Source organism: Panicum hallii, chromosome 7 (assembly GCF_002211085.1).
Source record: "Panicum hallii strain FIL2 chromosome 7, PHallii_v3.1, whole genome shotgun sequence".
Taxonomy (NCBI): domain Eukaryota; kingdom Viridiplantae; phylum Streptophyta; class Magnoliopsida; order Poales; family Poaceae; genus Panicum; species Panicum hallii.
This window is the reverse complement of record NC_038048.1, coordinates 37,969,365-37,987,552: the sequence shown is the minus strand read 5'-3', so window position 1 is coordinate 37,987,552 and position 18,188 is coordinate 37,969,365. Positions and strand designations below refer to the sequence as shown.

Below are 18,188 nucleotides of genomic sequence, written 5' to 3'. Positions count from 1 at the left end.
TCGCCGGAGCGAGGTGCCCATATATGGCGAAGGCGAAGGGGACCAGGATGGAGATGTAGACCACCATAGCCTTGATGACGGAGCTGCTCCCGGTCGCCGGCGACTCTGCAAGCAGGACCAGCGCTGCCGCGAACGTGACCGTGTCGAGCAGGAAAGGAGGCGTAAACCCTCGCAGGTGCCTAGCTAGCTTGCCGTTCGATGCCACGGGTCTCCCATGGGTCCGGCGGCACCTCCCGTTACTGCCAATTTGGCCGCTTACTCGGGGAACGCTGGGAAGCGCTCGCTCCTCAGCACGCGTCTGTCCTGTGGCCTCGCGGCGGATGAAGACGGGCGCCGCGCCGCCGTCGGTGAAGCCGACGCTCCTACGCGCTGAAGATCAGGAACGGGAGCCCTCCGTCGTGGTCCTTCACGGGCCACCACCCGGCACCGGCGAGACCATGCTCCGTCGTGGGGAAGGAAGACGGAGAGGGTACGCACGCTATCTGCCAAATCAATGGGAGACCGGAGACATACGCGTCGACCTCAGCCGCACAAATGCGATCCAACGGCTGTGGGAGACCCAGGGGTGGACGGTATTTCATTTACCGTCGCCCCGGTTGGTATTCGAAACACCGTCCACCCCCTTGGCTCCGCGCGCACCGTCCGCAGGCCGGCGTCCTCGGCGACAAGCAGCGCCGTCGTCTTGCGTCCTGACGTCCGCCGGAAGGTCCTGCTGCTGCAGCTGGACAACCCCCAAGCTTTGCACGTCGTCTCCGCGTGAAGGTGCCGTGCCGGCCGCCCCCAGCGCCGTGCTCCTCCCCGGCATGACCATGCTTGCCACGCCATCCTCGTTTCTGTGCCCCGGCGTCGCAAGCAGGTGGGCACTCGGCCGTCCTCGTTTCTGTGCCGGAGCTCCGCGGCGCGTGCTGCTGCGGCATCAGCGGGCGGAGGCCGTGCGTGGTGGGCCGCCGTCACAGAAGAGGGCGAGGGCTGGATGCATGGTCGTCTCGGTGCTCACGTCGCCGTCGAAGAGCGCCCGCTGCTCCTCGCCGTGAATCGTGATCCATGATCTGCATTCGGCTCATCTTGATCTTGCAGACAACTTGTGCACGAGAGCTCGGCAGCCTTTCAGAAATCTGCTCTGCGCTCACGGCCGCCACAGTTTTCGGTTTGATGCTATTTTGATCTTGCTACTGTTCGGAAAAAAAATGATATCAAAGCCAGGTTTCGATCCTGGGACCTGTGGGTTATGGGCCCACCACGCTTCGCTGCGCCACTTTGGTCTACGTTGATTTTTGCAAAACTAATATCCTATGACGTTAGATCCGCCCGTTGGCCTACCGCCCGCTCCATCGTACGTGTCTGCGACAGAGATGTGGCTCCGTGCGGGGTGCACGCCGTGTCCGCTCCGTCCCGGTAGGGCGGCGCCGCGCTCGGCGCCGCTGTCGCCTTCCGTATCCACGGGCAGCTGAACAAACTGCTTTAGGTCAGAGCAGGCTTGGGCGTTCAGTTCACAGGCAGGCATCACCGTCGCGGCGATCGTGCCCCGGGCAGGTGGATACGAGGGAAATACGATGCCAAGCATCCAAGGACGACCGCGTGCGCGAGTCGTGACGAATGAGAGCTAGCCTTGTCCCCGAGATCGACGAGCTAGAGGTGAGGATTCGCGGCGGTGATGGCAACCGGAACCTGAACCGGAACGAAGTAAAGCAGGTGGCGGCGCGCGGCGCGGCGCTGCGGGTTCCCGTGGATCCGGCGCGGCGCGTGCTGACGGGACGTCCCGTCCCCTCGCCCCGAGAAAGCGGCCGGACCGGAGGCGGACGCGATTCGATCGAGAGCGCCGAGACCGCACGCGTCGCCCCGGCAAAAAGAGGGAGGAGGAGCGGGTCCATCCAACCGGCACGACGCACGTACGCGCTCTCGCTCGGCTCGGCAAAGCAGCTGGCCTGTCTGTAGTGGACAACCAAAAGCCCAAAAGGGGACGGACGGAGCTCGCCGCCGTCGACGTCGTCGTCGTCATCAATCAACCTCATTCCATTCCATTGCATGCCCATCGGTATCGCTACGAGTGTCGTGTCGCTCTGCTTCTCTTCTTTTTGGCCTTTGCGCGCGAAGAGTGTGTGTGTGTGTGTTTTGGGACGGCACCTAGGCGTGACGAGCTACCGGGACCGGGGGAGATGAGGCATGGCCATGGCCCCTTTTGCTTTGGACATTCGATGATGCAACAACTTCTGACGACTGGACTTAGTTAGCTGGAGCACTGTTTATCCGTCAAGGTTAGATGAGCAAAAGCGGCAACAACTTTACTTTATCTCTCTCTATATATATACTATTTTTAAAATAAGCAATGATTCCATATCCATCAATCGGAATCCGAACAGATTAATTGGAATTCCAATTGGAACATGGATAATCAATACCTCGTGGGTCATGCCACGATTAATATACGGAGTGAAAGAACCCAAAACTGATGGTTTATAAATTCTAGTAAAATTTATATTACCCGTAGCAACGTACAAACATCCTGCTAATCTATATAAAAGCGGCCAAACTCTTACCCGTACATGCTGTCTGGAGATAGTTCCTCAGGCATGCCAAGTTTGGTGCATGCTAGCACTCGATGTCTCGATGTGGGAACATTCGTTTCAAGAGTTTGTTGGCTAGTAGATGGCGTTGTTGATCTCCCGCTTTGCCTGCACGTTGGAGGAACCCTCAGCTTTGGCCTTCCGCCTTCAGTTCGGGTACCTGAGCTGTGGCCTGTAATAAACCTGTGAAGGTCACGCTGGCCGGGTACTTCTCGTCCTCTCTTTGGATTCAGTCCAGTCTAGTAGACTGTTCGAGTATCGTTCAGTCAGTCCAAATGTCTGAGTTGCTGCCACGCTTTGGGATATTTTTGCCTCTGTTGTCATGGCGCACGGCTGCACTGAGCACCAGGGAGATCCACGGACGCTGAGGCGAGCGCACACCCTTCAATCCGGGCTCCTGCTGTCTCTGTCTGTTCAACGGGGAACACCGACCACTTGGTTCCCACTTTCCACTCATCTCCTACTACACATCACAAGTACAGAAGTACTCATTATTCTCAGTTGAAAAATCCCAACGCCAAAAAAAATAATTAGCAACCACAACCAACCATTGCAGTCCGTAGGAATCAAACTCAAGACCTCTTACCTCACGTAGACCTCTTACCTCACGAATATTTACTTACCACTCCACCCACACAGCACAGATGAGTCTAGATAGACTATTTTTCTTTTAAATTGATCCGTGAAGAACCGATACTAAACGTGCTTCGGTCCCGATTGGAATCTCCAACCGGGACTAAAATATGACTCTTTAGTTCTGGTTGATGTCACCATTCGGAACATTCGGAACTAAAAAGTGACTTTTAGTTCCGGTTGGTGATTCCAACCGGGACTAAAGATCCCCATCCTTCTAGCCGTTAGATCCGGAAATAATACTTTTATAAATTTCGGACGCAATCCCGACTAGGACTAAAGTGTTGGATGAAAGATGTATTACGTACCTACCAGTGCATGCTGCTACTCTTGCGTGAGGGCGTGCAATGTTTTCGAGTGCACCACTCGATTCACCATCATTGCAGCATCAGCGTCGCTGCGCAGCTGGCTTGCCCTCGTGTCCATTCAGCGCTGGCAGTTCACCTTGCTGCGCATGTGGACTCTTCACCCACACTAGCTACAGAATAAATCCTCTTTGGCTTAGCAAGCGTATGGGTTCATTGTTGGCAAAACAAAATAGTATTTTCGTTCCTCAACTTTGTCTCGAGGGTCAAGTTCGTCATTCAACTTTCAGATCGGCCAATCTAGTTCCTCAACTTCTATTTTTATCAAACTCATCTCATCCTTACGCGTGCATATGATGCTCCATATTAACATGAGACTAATGAGAAAAGTCATTTCTACCCCTTGGCTCCTTCCCATCTGTAATTTCTGCTGTCGCTGCTTGCGCTAGACATGGTCATGATGCCCTCCTATCTGATCAAGCAGACCTAGCTAGTTGTGCTGCCATATTCAAGAACTAGCGCCTTCTCCTTTATGCTTCTAGCACCATCGAGCAAGCGAGCTAGTAGCACACCAACTGCCTGCTCGTTTCTCTCCAATCTGAGCTTCACAAGAATTAACTCCCATTTCCCATTCTCCGTGAAAGCAAGCAAGGAACAAATACAACGCACAAGCATGTAGCGTTCTCTGGGTCTTCACCCACAATCGACAAGCAAGCAGCAGCTGACCGCTGCTCTGCTCCAATTTCTCTAAGCAAACAAGCGACCAACAGCAACATGTCACATGTTAACAACAGTGCAATGAGTTCACAAAAAATGTATGTGCAAACCCCCAACTTGATCACATGTTACAACAGTGCTGGAAAAAACTGAGGATGGGAAGAAGAATCCAGGGATAAAAAGGACTTTTCGCATTAGTCTCGTACCATCATGGAGCGCCGTATCAGTATGAGTTTGATCAAAAATAAAAGTTGAGGGATTAGATTGGCCGATCCGAAAGTTGAAGAACGAACTTAATCCTTGAGGCAAAATTAAAGGGGCAGAAACGTCTATTTTACCTTCTTTATCAACTTGTAATGATTCTAGTTCTTGCCAGATCTTTGCACGGCGGACAAACGCGAAGCATGTTGCCCTCGTCCATTCAACAACACAATCCTCCCAACACACAAGAGAATAAGGATATCTTCATGACAGGACCATAACAAAATGGTCATGAAAGTCATGATAACAACAAGTTAATATAATGCTCTGAAACAACAATGTCCAAGCTCCACCGTTCAAGTCGCAGACACAATCTTAAAACTCTCGGCACGTACAAGTGCAACTAGCTACACTGAGTCACTGACACAAGCACACCCATGTACTTACCCATCTAAAATATTGCTGCCAGGGTTACTCTTGACTCTCACATGAAAGGGTACTTTGGCTCTCCATGAAGTGTTACTTAGCAATTAGTAGTGGGATTTGGAGTAGAGTACACTGCTACATGCATGATCAAGTTTCCAACATAACCCTCCCCTGCACTGCTCCGGAGACTCATCAGCTTGTCTCAGTCAGAAGCCCTGATAGACTGCTGATCAAAGGCAGACCTAACCCAAAACTTATCAAAGTTTGTAGCTTCTTAGAATACTGATCAAGTCTACTGAAACCCAGAATCTGAGAGGAAAGGCGTATGCCCCCACTAGGCATGCTCTCTTTGAGCATGCCTCCAAATGGTACACGGTCGATATCAAAAGGTTAGCACAGTGTTGGACCGGGCCAGCCTACACCTTGATGAAAGGCCGGTACGGGCTCTGCATGGCTTGGGCCGCCCTTGCGGCCCGGAGCTTCATGTCCTTGAGGGCAGGGTCCTCGAGCAGCAGCACCTTGTCCTTGTCCCTCACCCCGATCATGTGGAGATGGTCGGCGTCCTCCCTTTCCTTGCCCCTGAACAGCAGCCTCTGCTCCCGAGGCTCCAGCCCTGTCGCCATGGACAGCACCACCTTCAGCTCCCCTGCAGCCATTTTGCACGGTCACACGTTAGATCTCGAGGCAAAGTTACGTCACAAGTGTTAGTTTGGTTCATTTCTCTGAACGAAAAAAGCATTGCTGTTTTTTTTAATAGCAAACACGATTGTCCAAAGCCTATGATCTGAAGATGACAAAAATGTGCGAAGGTTCCTCTCAGGTTCCATGTCTGAAATCTGAACCATCGTGTGCTGGCAGTGCAGGTAGCTAGGCAGACGCGTCACGCGTTGTTGTACATTGTGCCTGCATGCCCATGCCATTGTTTTTCTATAGCATGAACTGAGCCCTGCCTCTTGTCTGACATTATTTCTTTTTATTGCTGAAGGGAGTAGGTGGCATCGCTAGTGGACAGATGTCTCTCGTCTTTCTCTCTCTCATTAGAGCGAGACTCAGAAGGGTCCATGGGGATGCATCTAGAATCAAACAACTGAACTAGCATCTCTAGTGCTGCTGCATCAGACATCAGTACCCTGCAGACCTTAACTCAACCAACACCATGTCCATGTACCCAACCTATTCAACAACTGAATGATGTAATGGAGCACCATCAGTGTGCATGCTAACCCACAGTTCCAAAGCCTCGTGGTTACAAAAAGAGCTTTATTTTGTATTAACTTTTTTTAAACCCCAAAAAGGTGTGCTAACTCCTTGACCGAAAAATCAGGGTCAAATGAACTTTTTGTGAACACGTCGTACCAATCTCAGACACAATTCAACCCAAAATACACGCCAATTGGCTCGGCCAAACGAATAGCAGTAACAAAGATTGCTCACCAAAAGTGCAGGTAGCCCCGATGGAGACGTCGTGCCAAGAGAACCCTGTGGCCACCCTGACGGTGATCACCTCCACGTCCCCCCTCCCGTCCCTCTTCTGCACCAGCATCCCTCCGGGCCTCACCTCCCACTCGATCTCTCCGCGGCTGCCGCCGACATCCCCGCCGTCGCTGCTGCTGCTGGCCGTGCTGCTCTTGGAGGAGCTCCTCCTGAACAGCTTCTTGGAGCACCTCAGCTTGATCATTGTCGTTGCGGACCAACAATGTTGCTCGGCTCCGGCAACAATGGACAGCGAGGAGCAGCAGCAGTAACCACCACCGGTGGGTGTGGTGCTGAACTGGTGATGTTGCCGTGGAACTAGAGGTCAGGTGTCACCGCGTATATATAGGGGAGGAGCACGAAGAGAGCCAGAGAAGACGAGCTTTAGAAGCGTGCGTTCGTAAACAAAATAAAGGTGCTGGTGGGAGGGGACAGGAGGACAGGCGATCTTCGCAAAGTCCAAAACGGCTAGCTCACAAAGGTGTCGCCGGCTGACATGTGGAGCCAAACGGTTAGCATTCAGTTTGGACAGAGATGACTGTATTTTGATAACCATGGTCAATTTCTCTAGCTAGCAAAACCTACTAGGAAATGTGTGTTGGCATTAGGCTTGTTGGGTAAAGGTAAACGTACACAATTCTATAGAATAATATATAGATCAGCATATATACCTAATAATGCAACCACAAGGAAGAGATGGCAAAACGCATAGTACATGCAACTATGCAAGCTAGCCATCTTTTGGCTCCGTTCTATTGGTAGGCCGCAATGCAAGAGCATGATGATTAGGGTGGCCGGTTAGGCCGTAAACCTACCGTCATTATTGTAATTGCTGGCGGTTGGGCGCAAGTTTTCCGGCTTGTGTTCCGCGTCTGCTGTCCGCCACTGATGAGTGCACGCACGTACGAACTGGCCTAAGAGAAAGATAATGGATGGGGCGATGATTAGTCAGAGCTTGTACGTGCGATTATGAAATGTGTCGTGGCATTGTTAATCAGGATTTGGCTTTAATTATTTGGGCTGGTAAGCTTTTTGGGAGTTTAGCCGTGGTTAAGGCAGCATGTGATGTGGGGCTCGACATGTTTTCTTTCTAGGGTTTAGTAGACTTCAAACTAGTCCAAAACATCTAGCTGAATTAGATTTTAGCTTTGGCTTTTGAAGTACAGTTGTGATACTTCATCTTTGTATGGCAAGCAATATATAGTGCATATATATGCGTGTACGTGGGTCGTAGGTGTAGTTGACCTCCAGTCTGGCATTCAACCTAAAGTATATGTGCGCATTTCTCTTTGCAGGTCCACTTAAGGTTTCATTTTCAATTGACATCTGGCATGACGATGCAATAAAAATTAATTAAGGAAAATGAGATGAGCTCTTTTACGATACACAATACTAGATTATACTACTGTTCGAAAAGGACTAGTATGAAAAGAAAACATCCGACGGTCAAGATTAATTGTATACTACTTAAACCTTCACCTATGGCATAGGTAGTATATGTGAGTAATACAGGTAGTATCATCATGGTAAAAGAACATAAATGGCACCACTATAATTTTATTTTGACACTAGCATAAAGTTTAAAAGACCACTCCATTTGAAATATCACTTTTTACAATGTGAAAATTACTTAATTATCCATAATAATGAATAGTTAGATTTTATATAGACTATATACTATCAAGTAGTAGTATTTACTTTTCAAAAGTATTTTTCATACTGATTGCAACTTTTTATTGAAAATCAGCTTTCTGGTGACAAATCACAATTATGCAACTAGCTAGCAAGCTACTCCATCCATTCCAGTTTATAGGTCATTTTGGTAAATCTAGATTTATAAATTTTGCTATACATGTAGATATTTATATCTACGTACATAGTAAAATTTATGTACGCCAAAACGACCTACGATTTGGAACGAAGAGAGTAGCTAATATGGAACTTCCCGAGAAAATCGACAACCAAACTCATTATCAATACCTCGCACACAAACTTTTTCTTTTAATCGGAATGTGCCCGATTGCCCACAGTCTGAACGGCGATCGGCTTCCAAGAAGTTCCCAAGCTGCGGCTCATGCATGTGGCAAGTACTGCTAGCTGATTGCTGAACGTGTGCAGGATGGACGGCATAGTTAACAGGGATCGATCGTGCTCATGTCGGTACGCCTCGGAATCCCCGTTTTTCCTTCGAGCCAAAGCATCTCTCATCTCTCTCGCCGTGGCACGCGTGGGCGGAGAGACCCAAATGTGCGCTTGTGTGGAACGGGATTCCCATTCCCCGCCGTACGTGACGGTCTTCGCTCCCGTGCGTGGAAACGACGTTCCGACTGTTACGCCACGTGATGCATGGCCACCTGCACCTTCGTTTAGGTGCAGCGAGGAAGGTTTGCTGCTTTGGTATTGGTATGGTGGTGGATACGCATGCGTATGCTGCCAGAACAGTGCTCTGTCTGTCAGTCTATGATGCCCTCTGATCTACTGATATCAGTTGAGCATCAGATGGTCAGTGAGTTCAGAGATGTCAGTTCTTCGGAATCGGAATTGTAAATTTGGCAGCCTCATGTCTTTTCTTTTTTCTTTTTTTTTTGAGAAGGAGACAGCCTTCATGTCATCCAGCGTACAGCCGGGCACCCAATTTCTTGAACCGGCAGCAACAGGTGCATGGGGCGCCTTAGATTTTGTCATTTTCAAGCAACCATCCGTCAGAGGATATAGGCAATCAAACATTTTACCCCAGCACAATGTACACTACACATAGCCGACAAAGTCACAAAACTGCACAATAGGATAGCCCAAGAAGTTACCCATTATAGGCATCGGTTCATCACCCCCAAAGCCTTTCGAAACTCTGTGTGGAACTTGCTAGGCATGCGTCATCTAAGCTTGCATTTTTCTTAACAACCAAACTTAGCATGCATGACAGCCACACTCAGTAGTTACAAATGCATCATTCTACCTACACATGACAACTGACAAGACAAGACGACTAACAAGTAGTGGTACTCTTTAACTCTCTCATGAAAGAGGGGCTTAGCTTTCCTTTGAGCGTACATGGAGTGGTACTTATTAACACTGATCAATAGCAGGCGATCACCAACAGGAGCAGCTAGCTGATGATGATGCTGGTTTACTCTATCAGTTAGGGTAGTGGGCGGCCAAGCCGGGCCGGGTCGTCTACACCTTGATAAAAGGTTGATACGGGCTCTGCACCGCCTGTGCCGCGAGCGCGGCCCGGAGCTTCAGGTCCTTGAGGGCAGGGTCCTCGAGGAGGAGCACCTTGTCCTTGTCCCTCACGCCCACCATGTGGAGGTGATCGCTGTCCTCCCTCTCCTTGCCCCTGAACAGCAGCCTCTGCTCCCTCGGCTCCAGCCCTGTCACCATGGACAGCACCACCTTCAGCTCCCCTGGAATCATTTTGCACGGGCACACTTCAGATCTCGAGACAAAATAAATATTCATGTGTTTGATTTATTCTTATGCAGTGACAGGCATCTTTTTTGTTTTTTTCTCTTAAAAAAACAAACACAAACAATTGTTCACGGCTTATGCTGTGCTAGGTGGCAAAATATGGGAAGGTTCCACTGAGGATCATCAGCATATGCTTGCAGGTATGCAGAGCTAGGCTGATCATCGTGCAGACAGCAGACATGCCCATGTCACTGTTTATGTTTTTTATTACATGAACAACCAGCAGTGATCTAGTGCCATACACATACTTGTGGAGTTGTTGAGGGTGACACACTCGTCAGTCATTGAATTGCTGAAGTAGGTGACCTCGCTAGTGGACATGTCTCTCTGATAAGTCTCAGGAGTTCAGAAGGGTCAATGGGGAGAAATGTGCATACGATGCATGGATCTTGCATTCTGGCTGTGTAAGCAAAATCATAGGTTCTTGTGTCAAGCTGTATTTGACCTGTTTAGTTCTTGTCACAGCTGATTCTTACTTTCAGTATTCAGCATTTCAGCATCCATCAGGGGCCAAACTAACTATTACTGAACAATGGAGGCGCATGGCCTTTTTAGGTGAACTCGACACACAGGTCATTGCAATGCGGGTTGCATCTAGCACCGAACAGCTCAACTAGCATCTCTACTGACGCATCTGTACACTGCAAACCTGAAACTTTGACTGAACCAACTTGGGATGTACCCAACGCCGGCCCAGTTCCAAAGCCTTCATCGTGGCTACACAAAGAGCTTTATATATGTGATGTTCATCTTTTTTTTTTTTACTACAAAAGGTGAGGTAATAACACATTGGAGAGAAGCCCCAGAAAAAAAAAGCCAAAAGAAATCATGGTCAAACCAACTTCCAATGAACACATTCTACCAATCTCAGACACAACTTTACCGGAAAGATGGCTTTTCTTTGGGCAACATGCATGAGAGGATTGGCGAGCAAATAACAGAAGAATTTGCACTCAGAATACTCACCAAAGGTGCAGGTAGCCCCAATGGAGACGTCATGCCAGGAGAAGCCGGTGGCGACCCTGACGGTGATGACCTCGACGTGCCCCCTCCCGTCCCTCTTCTGCACCAGCATGCCCCCCGGCCTCACCTCCCACTCTATCTCCCCGCGGCCGCTGCCGGCATCACCGCCGTCGCTGCTAGTGCTGCTCTTGGAGGAGCTCCTCCTGAACAGCTTCTTGGAGTACCTCAGCTTGATCATCTCCGAAGCTAAGCTCACGGTGCTGCTCAGAAGTATAGCTCCTGCAGCAATGGAGAGCAGAGGCCAGCAGTGCGTGTGGTGCTGGAATGCAGGTGTGAGGTGTGGCCGCAGAGCAAGAGGCCACTTTGTATATATAGTGGAAGCAGGGGCGGCCATGGCTTGAGGACAAGCTTTAGAAGCGTGCGTTTTTTGAAAAGAGAAAAGGGCGGAGAGTGGAGACGAGGAGGGACGGAGACATTGTGACAGGCGATCCTGGCAAAGTCCAAAGCGGGTAGTTGCTCACAGAGACAAGGGCGAAACAACTTCGATCCAATTTGCAAAGACAGTGTAGACCGCAGGGTCCCGTGAAACATCAGGTCACGGGTTAAAAATTTTAACTGCTAGTCTGCGACACAACATTTCTCCGTCCATTGAGTGGATCAATGAGAAATCTCAACGAACAGCTACTGGCAGAGAGATGCATGGTCGAAGGAACTTTTATAATAGCCACTTCATATAGAACTGACATGCTCCATGCTTGTAAAATCTTAACGTGTTTGTCATTTGGGTTTTGTTGGGTAAAGTGGGTGAAGCTGGTCGATGGAATAGAACAACGCCGTGCATGCCGGCCAGTGCGGCCGCATCCACATGGGAGTTGGCAAAGCGCACGCACGCATGCATGGTCAGTAGGCTACCTCTAGCTTTGGCTCCTTCCTAGAGCTTGGGCAGAGAGAGAGAGAGAGAGAGAGAGAGAGGACGATGATTAGGGCTGTCGGATTAGGCCGCAAACCTACCGGGATTATTGTAATAGCCGGCAGGCGGTTGGGCGCAAGTTTCCCGGCTTGTGTTCCGCGCCCGGCGCCCGCCTGTCTAGACTGCGACGACAACGTGCACCCCAGATGCACCTCTCCCTTGTCGCCGCCCAGCCGGCGGCGCCCGTGCAGGGCTGAGAGAGGGAGAGGGAGTAAACCGTACACGGCGAGCCATCGAGATGGGTCGGTCTCAAGCTCGGTTACTATGGTCGACGCATTCAAAGAACTCACAGAAGAACTGTCGCGGTTATTGGCTGAGGCCGGATCGGAGTTCCCATTTTCCCGTTCTCAATTTCATGGCAAGAGAACCGCCCAACGCCCATCCATCATGTAAAATAGGATCGCGACTATTAATCAAGATCCAAACTAGGGGTCAATTGAAAATAACCGGGGACCTATTTTGTAAAAAAGATCGGCTTACTCTTGCTCGACAGCAGGCGTCGGCAGCGCTGGCGGACACGAGGTCGGGGATGATCCTAGACGATCTTCCGCGACGAGCGCCGCTGCTGTTACCGCGATGATCGTCGTCCGCCGCTAGGGGCTCGCGGTCGTTGCGCAGATCCGCCGGCGCTAGATGACTCTCCACGGCTCGACAGCTCTAGTGCTCCTCCCGACCATCCCGACGGGCAACAGCGGCGGCAGAGACTCCAGCAAGGAGGCGAGCACCCGCAGTCCCGCACCTCCGTTCCGTTCTCTATCTATTGCTGTGGAGTCGGAGCCCGTCCACCCAATTTCGGATTTCCTCTTGCCTTTTCCATTGGTTCGATTGATAAGAAACCCTCGAGTGCCCCTGCTTTCCAATCCATCCTGCCAAACCTAGCTTGCTAATCTTGTCTCTGTAGTTGAGCTACGCTTTCAGATGAATGGTTGATGGAATCTTGGATTGGTCAATCAGTATTTCACCGTGTCTGACAAAAGACCCCTGGGATTTGTGAACAGATGAAGAAACGTTTGAGGATGGATCACAGTGGAAGCTCGCAAGGAAAGGGACATGCTGCATCTGTTGTGATAACCAGATTAGCTCGCTTCTTCACGGGTCAATCAGCTACTGCTCACTTATCTGTACACACGCATGCATTTTCAGTTGCAGTACTTACTTTCAGAAATACAGTGAACAATAACATGTTGCATTGCCTGCTGCTTACCGTCAGATGTGGGAATAAGTTGTGCACCTGCTCAAAGTGCTGGGCATGCTATCTTATGATCCTTCACCACTGCAAGAACAATGCAGGAAGGGACCTGCATGCTCCCGTTTGCTGCATCGTCTGCGTCATCCCAGTTCAGTAGCGTAGGTTTTACTTCTCATCTTGCTCCCCCTATGGTTTCTTCATATGTTTTACCCATTTTACAAAATAATTTTGTGTCAGACACTCAGACTCTAGGTGAGAATTATTAGGGCACGATGATTAGGTCTGTCGGGATTATTGTAGTGGCCGGCGGTTGGGCGCAAGTTTCCCGGCTTGTGTTCCGCGCCCGCTGCTGGCCGCTGAGATAGACAGCAGCAGTAGCACTAGCACAAGTTCGAATTGAGCTGGGGAACGAACGAAAAAGATGATGGCGTGATGATTGTTCAGAGCTTGTACGTGTAGCTAGCCGTAGATAAGCCACTGATAGTAGTACATTGTTAATCAAACCGTGATAATGTTCAGCAGCATTAGTATAAAGATTTGTTTTGGTTGAGGCTTTAGGGGGCTTTAGCGGTGGTTAGGGCAGCATGTGGGGCTTGACAATTTTAATTTCTTTCTATGAGGTTTGGACTGCTGTGTCCTATATTCCTGTGTGAGCTAGTCCAAACTATCTGAAATGATTTGTAGTTTAGATACAGTTGTGAGATGCTTTGATCTTTGCAAGATATAAGCGTACGTGTACGTAGGTTGTCGGCTTGTCGTAGGAGGACAACCTGCTCCTGCTGTGCTGGCATTCAAAACTGAAAGCGTAAAGGCGAATTTCTCTTTAAATTGCAGGTCAGCTTATAATTGATGTAGCTATGACACTTCAGGAGAAAGGCAGTGTATATGATATGATAAACAACAGAAATGCAGAAGTCTTCAAAAAGGTCCCAAAAAAGATTTTGTTTTTTTTAAAGAGAGAGCATAGATTCCATCTGACTCTCCAGATGGTCTACTGTGCGAAAACAAGCAGACGGTGTCCCTCTGGCTCAGCCTCCAGTTCCAGGGGGAAAAAATTATACTAGTTATTAGAGATGATCAACTTGATGACAGGTCCCAATTATGCATGCAATGCACCTACTAGCTAGCTAGCCGACATGGACAACCCTCTAGAGAAAAACACCACCAAACTAATGATGACCATCATCATACGGTACTGTCCAAATTGTCCCTCGTCTGAAGTCTGAACAGTATTACGGAATTGGCTACTTCCAACAATTGGAGATTGGCGTGTTCGTCAGCGGCTCTGCATGTGCATAGCAGATACCTCCATCATCCCATCCGTCCTCGGCAGCAGATTGGCGAGCGTGTGCGTGCAGGACATGGTTAAATTAGACAAGGGCGCTGTCTGTCCTGAGCCCACGACGCCCCGGAATAATCCCCCCGCGCGTTATCCTTCGAGGCGAGCCGAGCCAAATCAAAGCATCTCGATCTCTCGCTCTCTCTCCCCGTGCGCAGCGCGCGCGCGGCGACGACGACACGCGGGCTCCCGGCGCACATGCGGCCTGCGGCGGATCGGGATTCCCCGGCCGCCGCGCGTGGCGACGACGATCTTGCTTGGCTGCTGGTCGGCGGATCGAGCATCCGGCCGGGCAGCGAGCTCGTGGCGTGCGCATGGCGTCGAGAGACTGTTGCGCCATGTGATGCGTGTCCGATCCGCCGCTGGCCTGGTGCGCCCGAATGAGATTATAGTACAGGAGAGTACCCTTTGGTTAGGCGCCGCGGCCGGCATGAGCTAGCGGGGAAGGCTTTGGTGGATGTGCTGTGCTGTCAGGACTCAAGAGTGTTGGTTTGATCTCCCGGAGTCCATAACGGGTCCGATGGGCTTCCTCGCACCCCCGCCTTGATCGGGGGCGCCCCAGCTCATTCTTAGCTGGTGGACCCCCGTCGCGCTGCGCTATATAGACAGGTGAGGGCCAGCGGCACGAGTCACGAGAATCGCCACCGCCGCCACCCCACCGACAGTGTAACCCTAGCCGATCTAGATCAAGCGCAGCAGCGGCGAGAAGTTCCACCGCCGGCCATCGTCCACGCCTCCGCCTCGACCCCGAGCCCGTGGACGCGACCTGATCTTCTGCCACCGCGAGCACCCACGCCTTCGCCTCGGCCACCGCGAGCACCTGCACTGCACGACCATGGCGGGCACGACGGCATCGCCCGCGACGCAAGGGCACGAAGGTATAACCCCGTGCCCCTCTTCCTCTCTCTCTCTCTTGCACGGCTTGTGTTAGTATCGTACGGTTTTTCCGGTAGCCGATCCCAATGCTAACAAGGAGAACAGTGCTCGGCCTGTGGTGGCGTGGTGCCACCTGGTCCACCACCTGTCTTCCGTAGATGAGCGTCTGCTCGGCAGATCGACACCCAAGAACTGCCAATTTGTGAAAACCAAAAACAGACAGTGCAAGGCAACCAGCAGACCACTGCATTGAGTCGCTGACACAACCGCACCATGCATGGGAAGGTGACTCATAGAGACATTGCATAGACCCAACATTCCAACAAGGTGATTAAACAGGCTATCTAAAACTGAAGAAAAATGGTACGTGTCCAGTCTTTGGGTGAGCCCCTTGAGACTGTGTGTTGGTGTGGATGGAACTTGCTAGGCCTGCAAAGCACAACACAAAGAAACGGAATCGCAAGAGGCCAGCCCAACCACATGCCAAATTGCCAATCATCCAAGCAAAACCAGGCTCCGACTGAACACGACGTGCTTGGAACGTACCGCGACCACGCCACGCCGCCCGGGGCGCGTGGCGCGGCTTCTTTCCACGACACTTCTGCCCGCCGCGCGGACGGAATCGGCCTGGGATCGCCAGGCCCAACCAAGCTCCACCATCCACGCCCACCAGCACAGGAACAAAATATCTGCCTGCCGATCGCCACCGCGTTCTAGCCATACACGATACGGCCATTTTCAGGGCTCATCGTCCTCGCAAGAACAGGAAGCTAGTGGATCGGATTCTTCGGCACCAGGGAGCAAGCAAGCGGTCAGCCATGGCCGTGGTCGCCTCCACCTCCTTCACGTACCACAAGGTGAACTCACTGCCAGCCACTGTAACTAAACTCAGATCAGTACGGGAATTCTCGATTAGCTCAGCTCTGTAGCAAGCTAACCCTCTGTTGCTGCTGCTTCTCCAAACCGCAGCCGCGTTTCGCGGTGGTGTGCAGGAAGAACAAGGACGGGCGGGACAGGGAGCGGGAGCGGGACAAGGAGAAGGAGCACAAGCACCCCTTCAAGGTCGTCGAGATCACGCCGCCGCCGCGCTGCCTCGGTGTCCGCTGCTTCCCCACCGTACGCGCCGCCTCTCTTCCCGTCTGTTCACTGTAATTCTCGTCTTCAGATGCGTATGCGCTGCACAGCCAAGATGCCGTGTAGGATTTCACCTGGCTAGAACAACTTTAGTAGCTTTTGCAAAGAAGGGGCAGCTAAAATTTAGTTAATTATGACAGTGAGCATATTCTTTCACCTTTCCGTCAAAAAAACTATATCTTGAAGTCTTGAGGAGTAAGCTCTTGCCATGCAACCTGCAGCTCAACCTGCTCAACAAAAAAAAATGATCTTTCTGACGGCATCTTATACCAAAGTACCAAACCCGGGCTGAACTACGCAGCAGATGGCAAAATGCTGCGCTAGCATAGCAGTATAGTCCATCCTGATCAAGCCTGCAACAAACAACTTCAACACCAACACCCTGGCCAAATAGATTAGCATTATTGCGCCCGTAGACTGCATGGCAATGGAATGTTCAGAATTTTGGTTGCATTGCTGAGATCTACTTACATATGTTTTGCTCCTCTAACACTCCTAAATCCTAATCAGCAACTGAATTTGCATCAGCATGACGAAATTGATGCACCCTTGCTCAGACTAACTGTTCTGAATTTTCGTTATCCTTCGAGCTTCAGCAATTGCAGTCGCTGGTAGTAGTACTCAGCACCCTGCTAAATGGCGTACTGCATGTAGCCTGCTACCGGAATTTTAACCTGTGACCTTCAGCAGTTAAAGTCTCCAGTATTATTTGCTAAATAGCCTACTGCACATAGTTTGTTGCAGGGATCTTCCTTCAGTTTGGTTTGGTTCTGAATGACTTAAATTAGTTTCCACTCGAACGGGCCAGTGCTTTAAGTTAAGGCACAACAATAGGAAGGAGTTGACAGCGTCACGGTCTAGTACTTTTCGTATCGCTCCTGGAAGTATGTGATATCCTTGGGTAATCATGTCGACATGTATATATAACACACTGACGGCGCCCTGCTCAGGCCCTCTGCTTGTTCTCTGCTCATCTCATGAGCTTCAAGTTCCAACAGCCACAATTACAGTTACTGATCTTGATAAAACTGCTTAGCTTGATATTGTTCTGTTTTCTTTCCAGTTTTGCTACCCCAATTCATTGCAGTTTTTTCTGTTCCTGTGCTCACCCGGTAGATGACCATGTCTGAGCACTGAGCTCATCCCTGTGTTTTTGGTTGGCACCTTGGCATGCTCGCAGAACATCCACTGCGGCGAGAGCGTGACGATCGAGGGCCAGGCGTACACGGTGTCGGCGGTGACGCACCGGTACCAGCTGCGCAAGGGGCGGTACGAGCCGAGCGAGAAGCGCCTCGACGTCCTCTCCACCGGCAGATACATCCTCAACCTCTACCTCCAAAACCTCCTCGACCAGTCCTAGCGTCCTAGCTGCTACCTCTCCCTCCACAGCTACCACACACACACTACCTGTAAATAATGCTGCCCGATCGATCACTTGTCATGGACACCAGTAGTTTTCCCCTGCGTGCTGCTCTGTACAACTGAAGAAGAAAAAAGTAACTGAAGAAAAAAGAAGGTGAATCGAGGCTAAAGTTCAGCAAAGGTTGCGTGTCTTTTTCAGAAAAGAAAGGTTCAGGTTCAAGTTCAGCAAAGCTGCTGACGAGCGACCTCTTCGATCTGTCCGGGCATCCGGCCAGGATGATGCCACCACCCGTGCGCTGCTTAGCTTATTAATCCATCGTCGCCCTCTGATCCGACGAGGAAGCGCTCGGTTCACCGTCCCTGTAATGGACACGTCGGTCCTGGCCACCTGGGCTGGATTTCTATTGTTCTGTCTCCTTGCGTTTGCGTGGATCAACAGGCCTGGACAGATGATGGCGATGACGACGGATCGGTCTGGATAAGCTTCGGTCCAAGGTGTAAAGCCGGCTGCTGGCCTCCCTCGCTCGCCGGTGGCTGGGCTCCCTCCCCGTCCCCGGTCGTCGTCGGC

General features: G+C 50.8%; 3 protein-coding genes across 3 annotated transcripts; 1 reads left to right on the top strand and 2 right to left on the bottom strand.

Annotated features, from left to right (window-relative positions):
* Positions 1-4,725: 4,725 nt before the first annotated feature.
* Positions 4,726-6,619, bottom strand: LOC112901067 (BAG family molecular chaperone regulator 3-like). The gene is made up of 2 exons (XM_025969896.1): positions 6,281-6,619; positions 4,726-5,492 (listed from the first exon to the last, which is right to left on the bottom strand). Exons 1-2 carry the CDS (start codon positions 6,522-6,524, stop codon positions 5,263-5,265), a joined length of 474 nt encoding a protein of 157 aa, XP_025825681.1. The 5' UTR covers positions 6,525-6,619; the 3' UTR covers positions 4,726-5,262.
* Positions 6,620-9,086: 2,467 nt separating this feature from the next.
* Positions 9,087-11,075, bottom strand: LOC112901165 (BAG family molecular chaperone regulator 1-like). Its single transcript, XM_025970014.1, has 2 exons — positions 10,754-11,075; positions 9,087-9,723 (listed from the first exon to the last, which is right to left on the bottom strand). Exons 1-2 carry the CDS (start codon positions 10,986-10,988, stop codon positions 9,494-9,496), a joined length of 465 nt encoding a protein of 154 aa, XP_025825799.1. The 5' UTR covers positions 10,989-11,075; the 3' UTR covers positions 9,087-9,493.
* A 4,659-nt stretch (positions 11,076-15,734) lies between these two features.
* LOC112899009 lies at positions 15,735-17,800 on the top strand. The gene is made up of 3 exons (XM_025967345.1): positions 15,735-15,981; positions 16,094-16,240; positions 17,439-17,800. Exons 1-3 carry the CDS (start codon positions 15,943-15,945, stop codon positions 17,616-17,618), a joined length of 366 nt encoding a protein of 121 aa, XP_025823130.1. The 5' UTR covers positions 15,735-15,942; the 3' UTR covers positions 17,619-17,800.
* The last annotated feature ends 388 nt before the right edge of the window (positions 17,801-18,188 follow it).

Excerpts from the sequence above, each read along its gene's own strand:
- LOC112901067 (XM_025969896.1), bottom strand. The coding sequence starts at position 6,524 with ATGATCAAGCTGAGGTGCTCCAAGAAGCTGTTCAGGAGGAGCTCCTCC. Across the intron at positions 5,493-6,280 it reads CGGGGCTACCTGCACTTTTG|GGGAGCTGAAGGTGGTGCTG; the intron begins GTGAGCAATCTT and ends AAATGGCTGCAG.
- LOC112901165 (XM_025970014.1), bottom strand. The coding sequence starts at position 10,988 with ATGATCAAGCTGAGGTACTCCAAGAAGCTGTTCAGGAGGAGCTCCTCC. Across the intron at positions 9,724-10,753 it reads TGGGGCTACCTGCACCTTTG|GGGAGCTGAAGGTGGTGCTG; the intron begins GTGAGTATTCTG and ends AAATGATTCCAG.
- LOC112899009 (XM_025967345.1), top strand. The coding sequence starts at position 15,943 with ATGGCCGTGGTCGCCTCCACCTCCTTCACGTACCACAAG. Across the intron at positions 15,982-16,093 it reads CCTCCTTCACGTACCACAAG|CCGCGTTTCGCGGTGGTGTG; the intron begins GTGAACTCACTG and ends TCCAAACCGCAG. Across the intron at positions 16,241-17,438 it reads GTGTCCGCTGCTTCCCCACC|AACATCCACTGCGGCGAGAG; the intron begins GTACGCGCCGCC and ends GCATGCTCGCAG.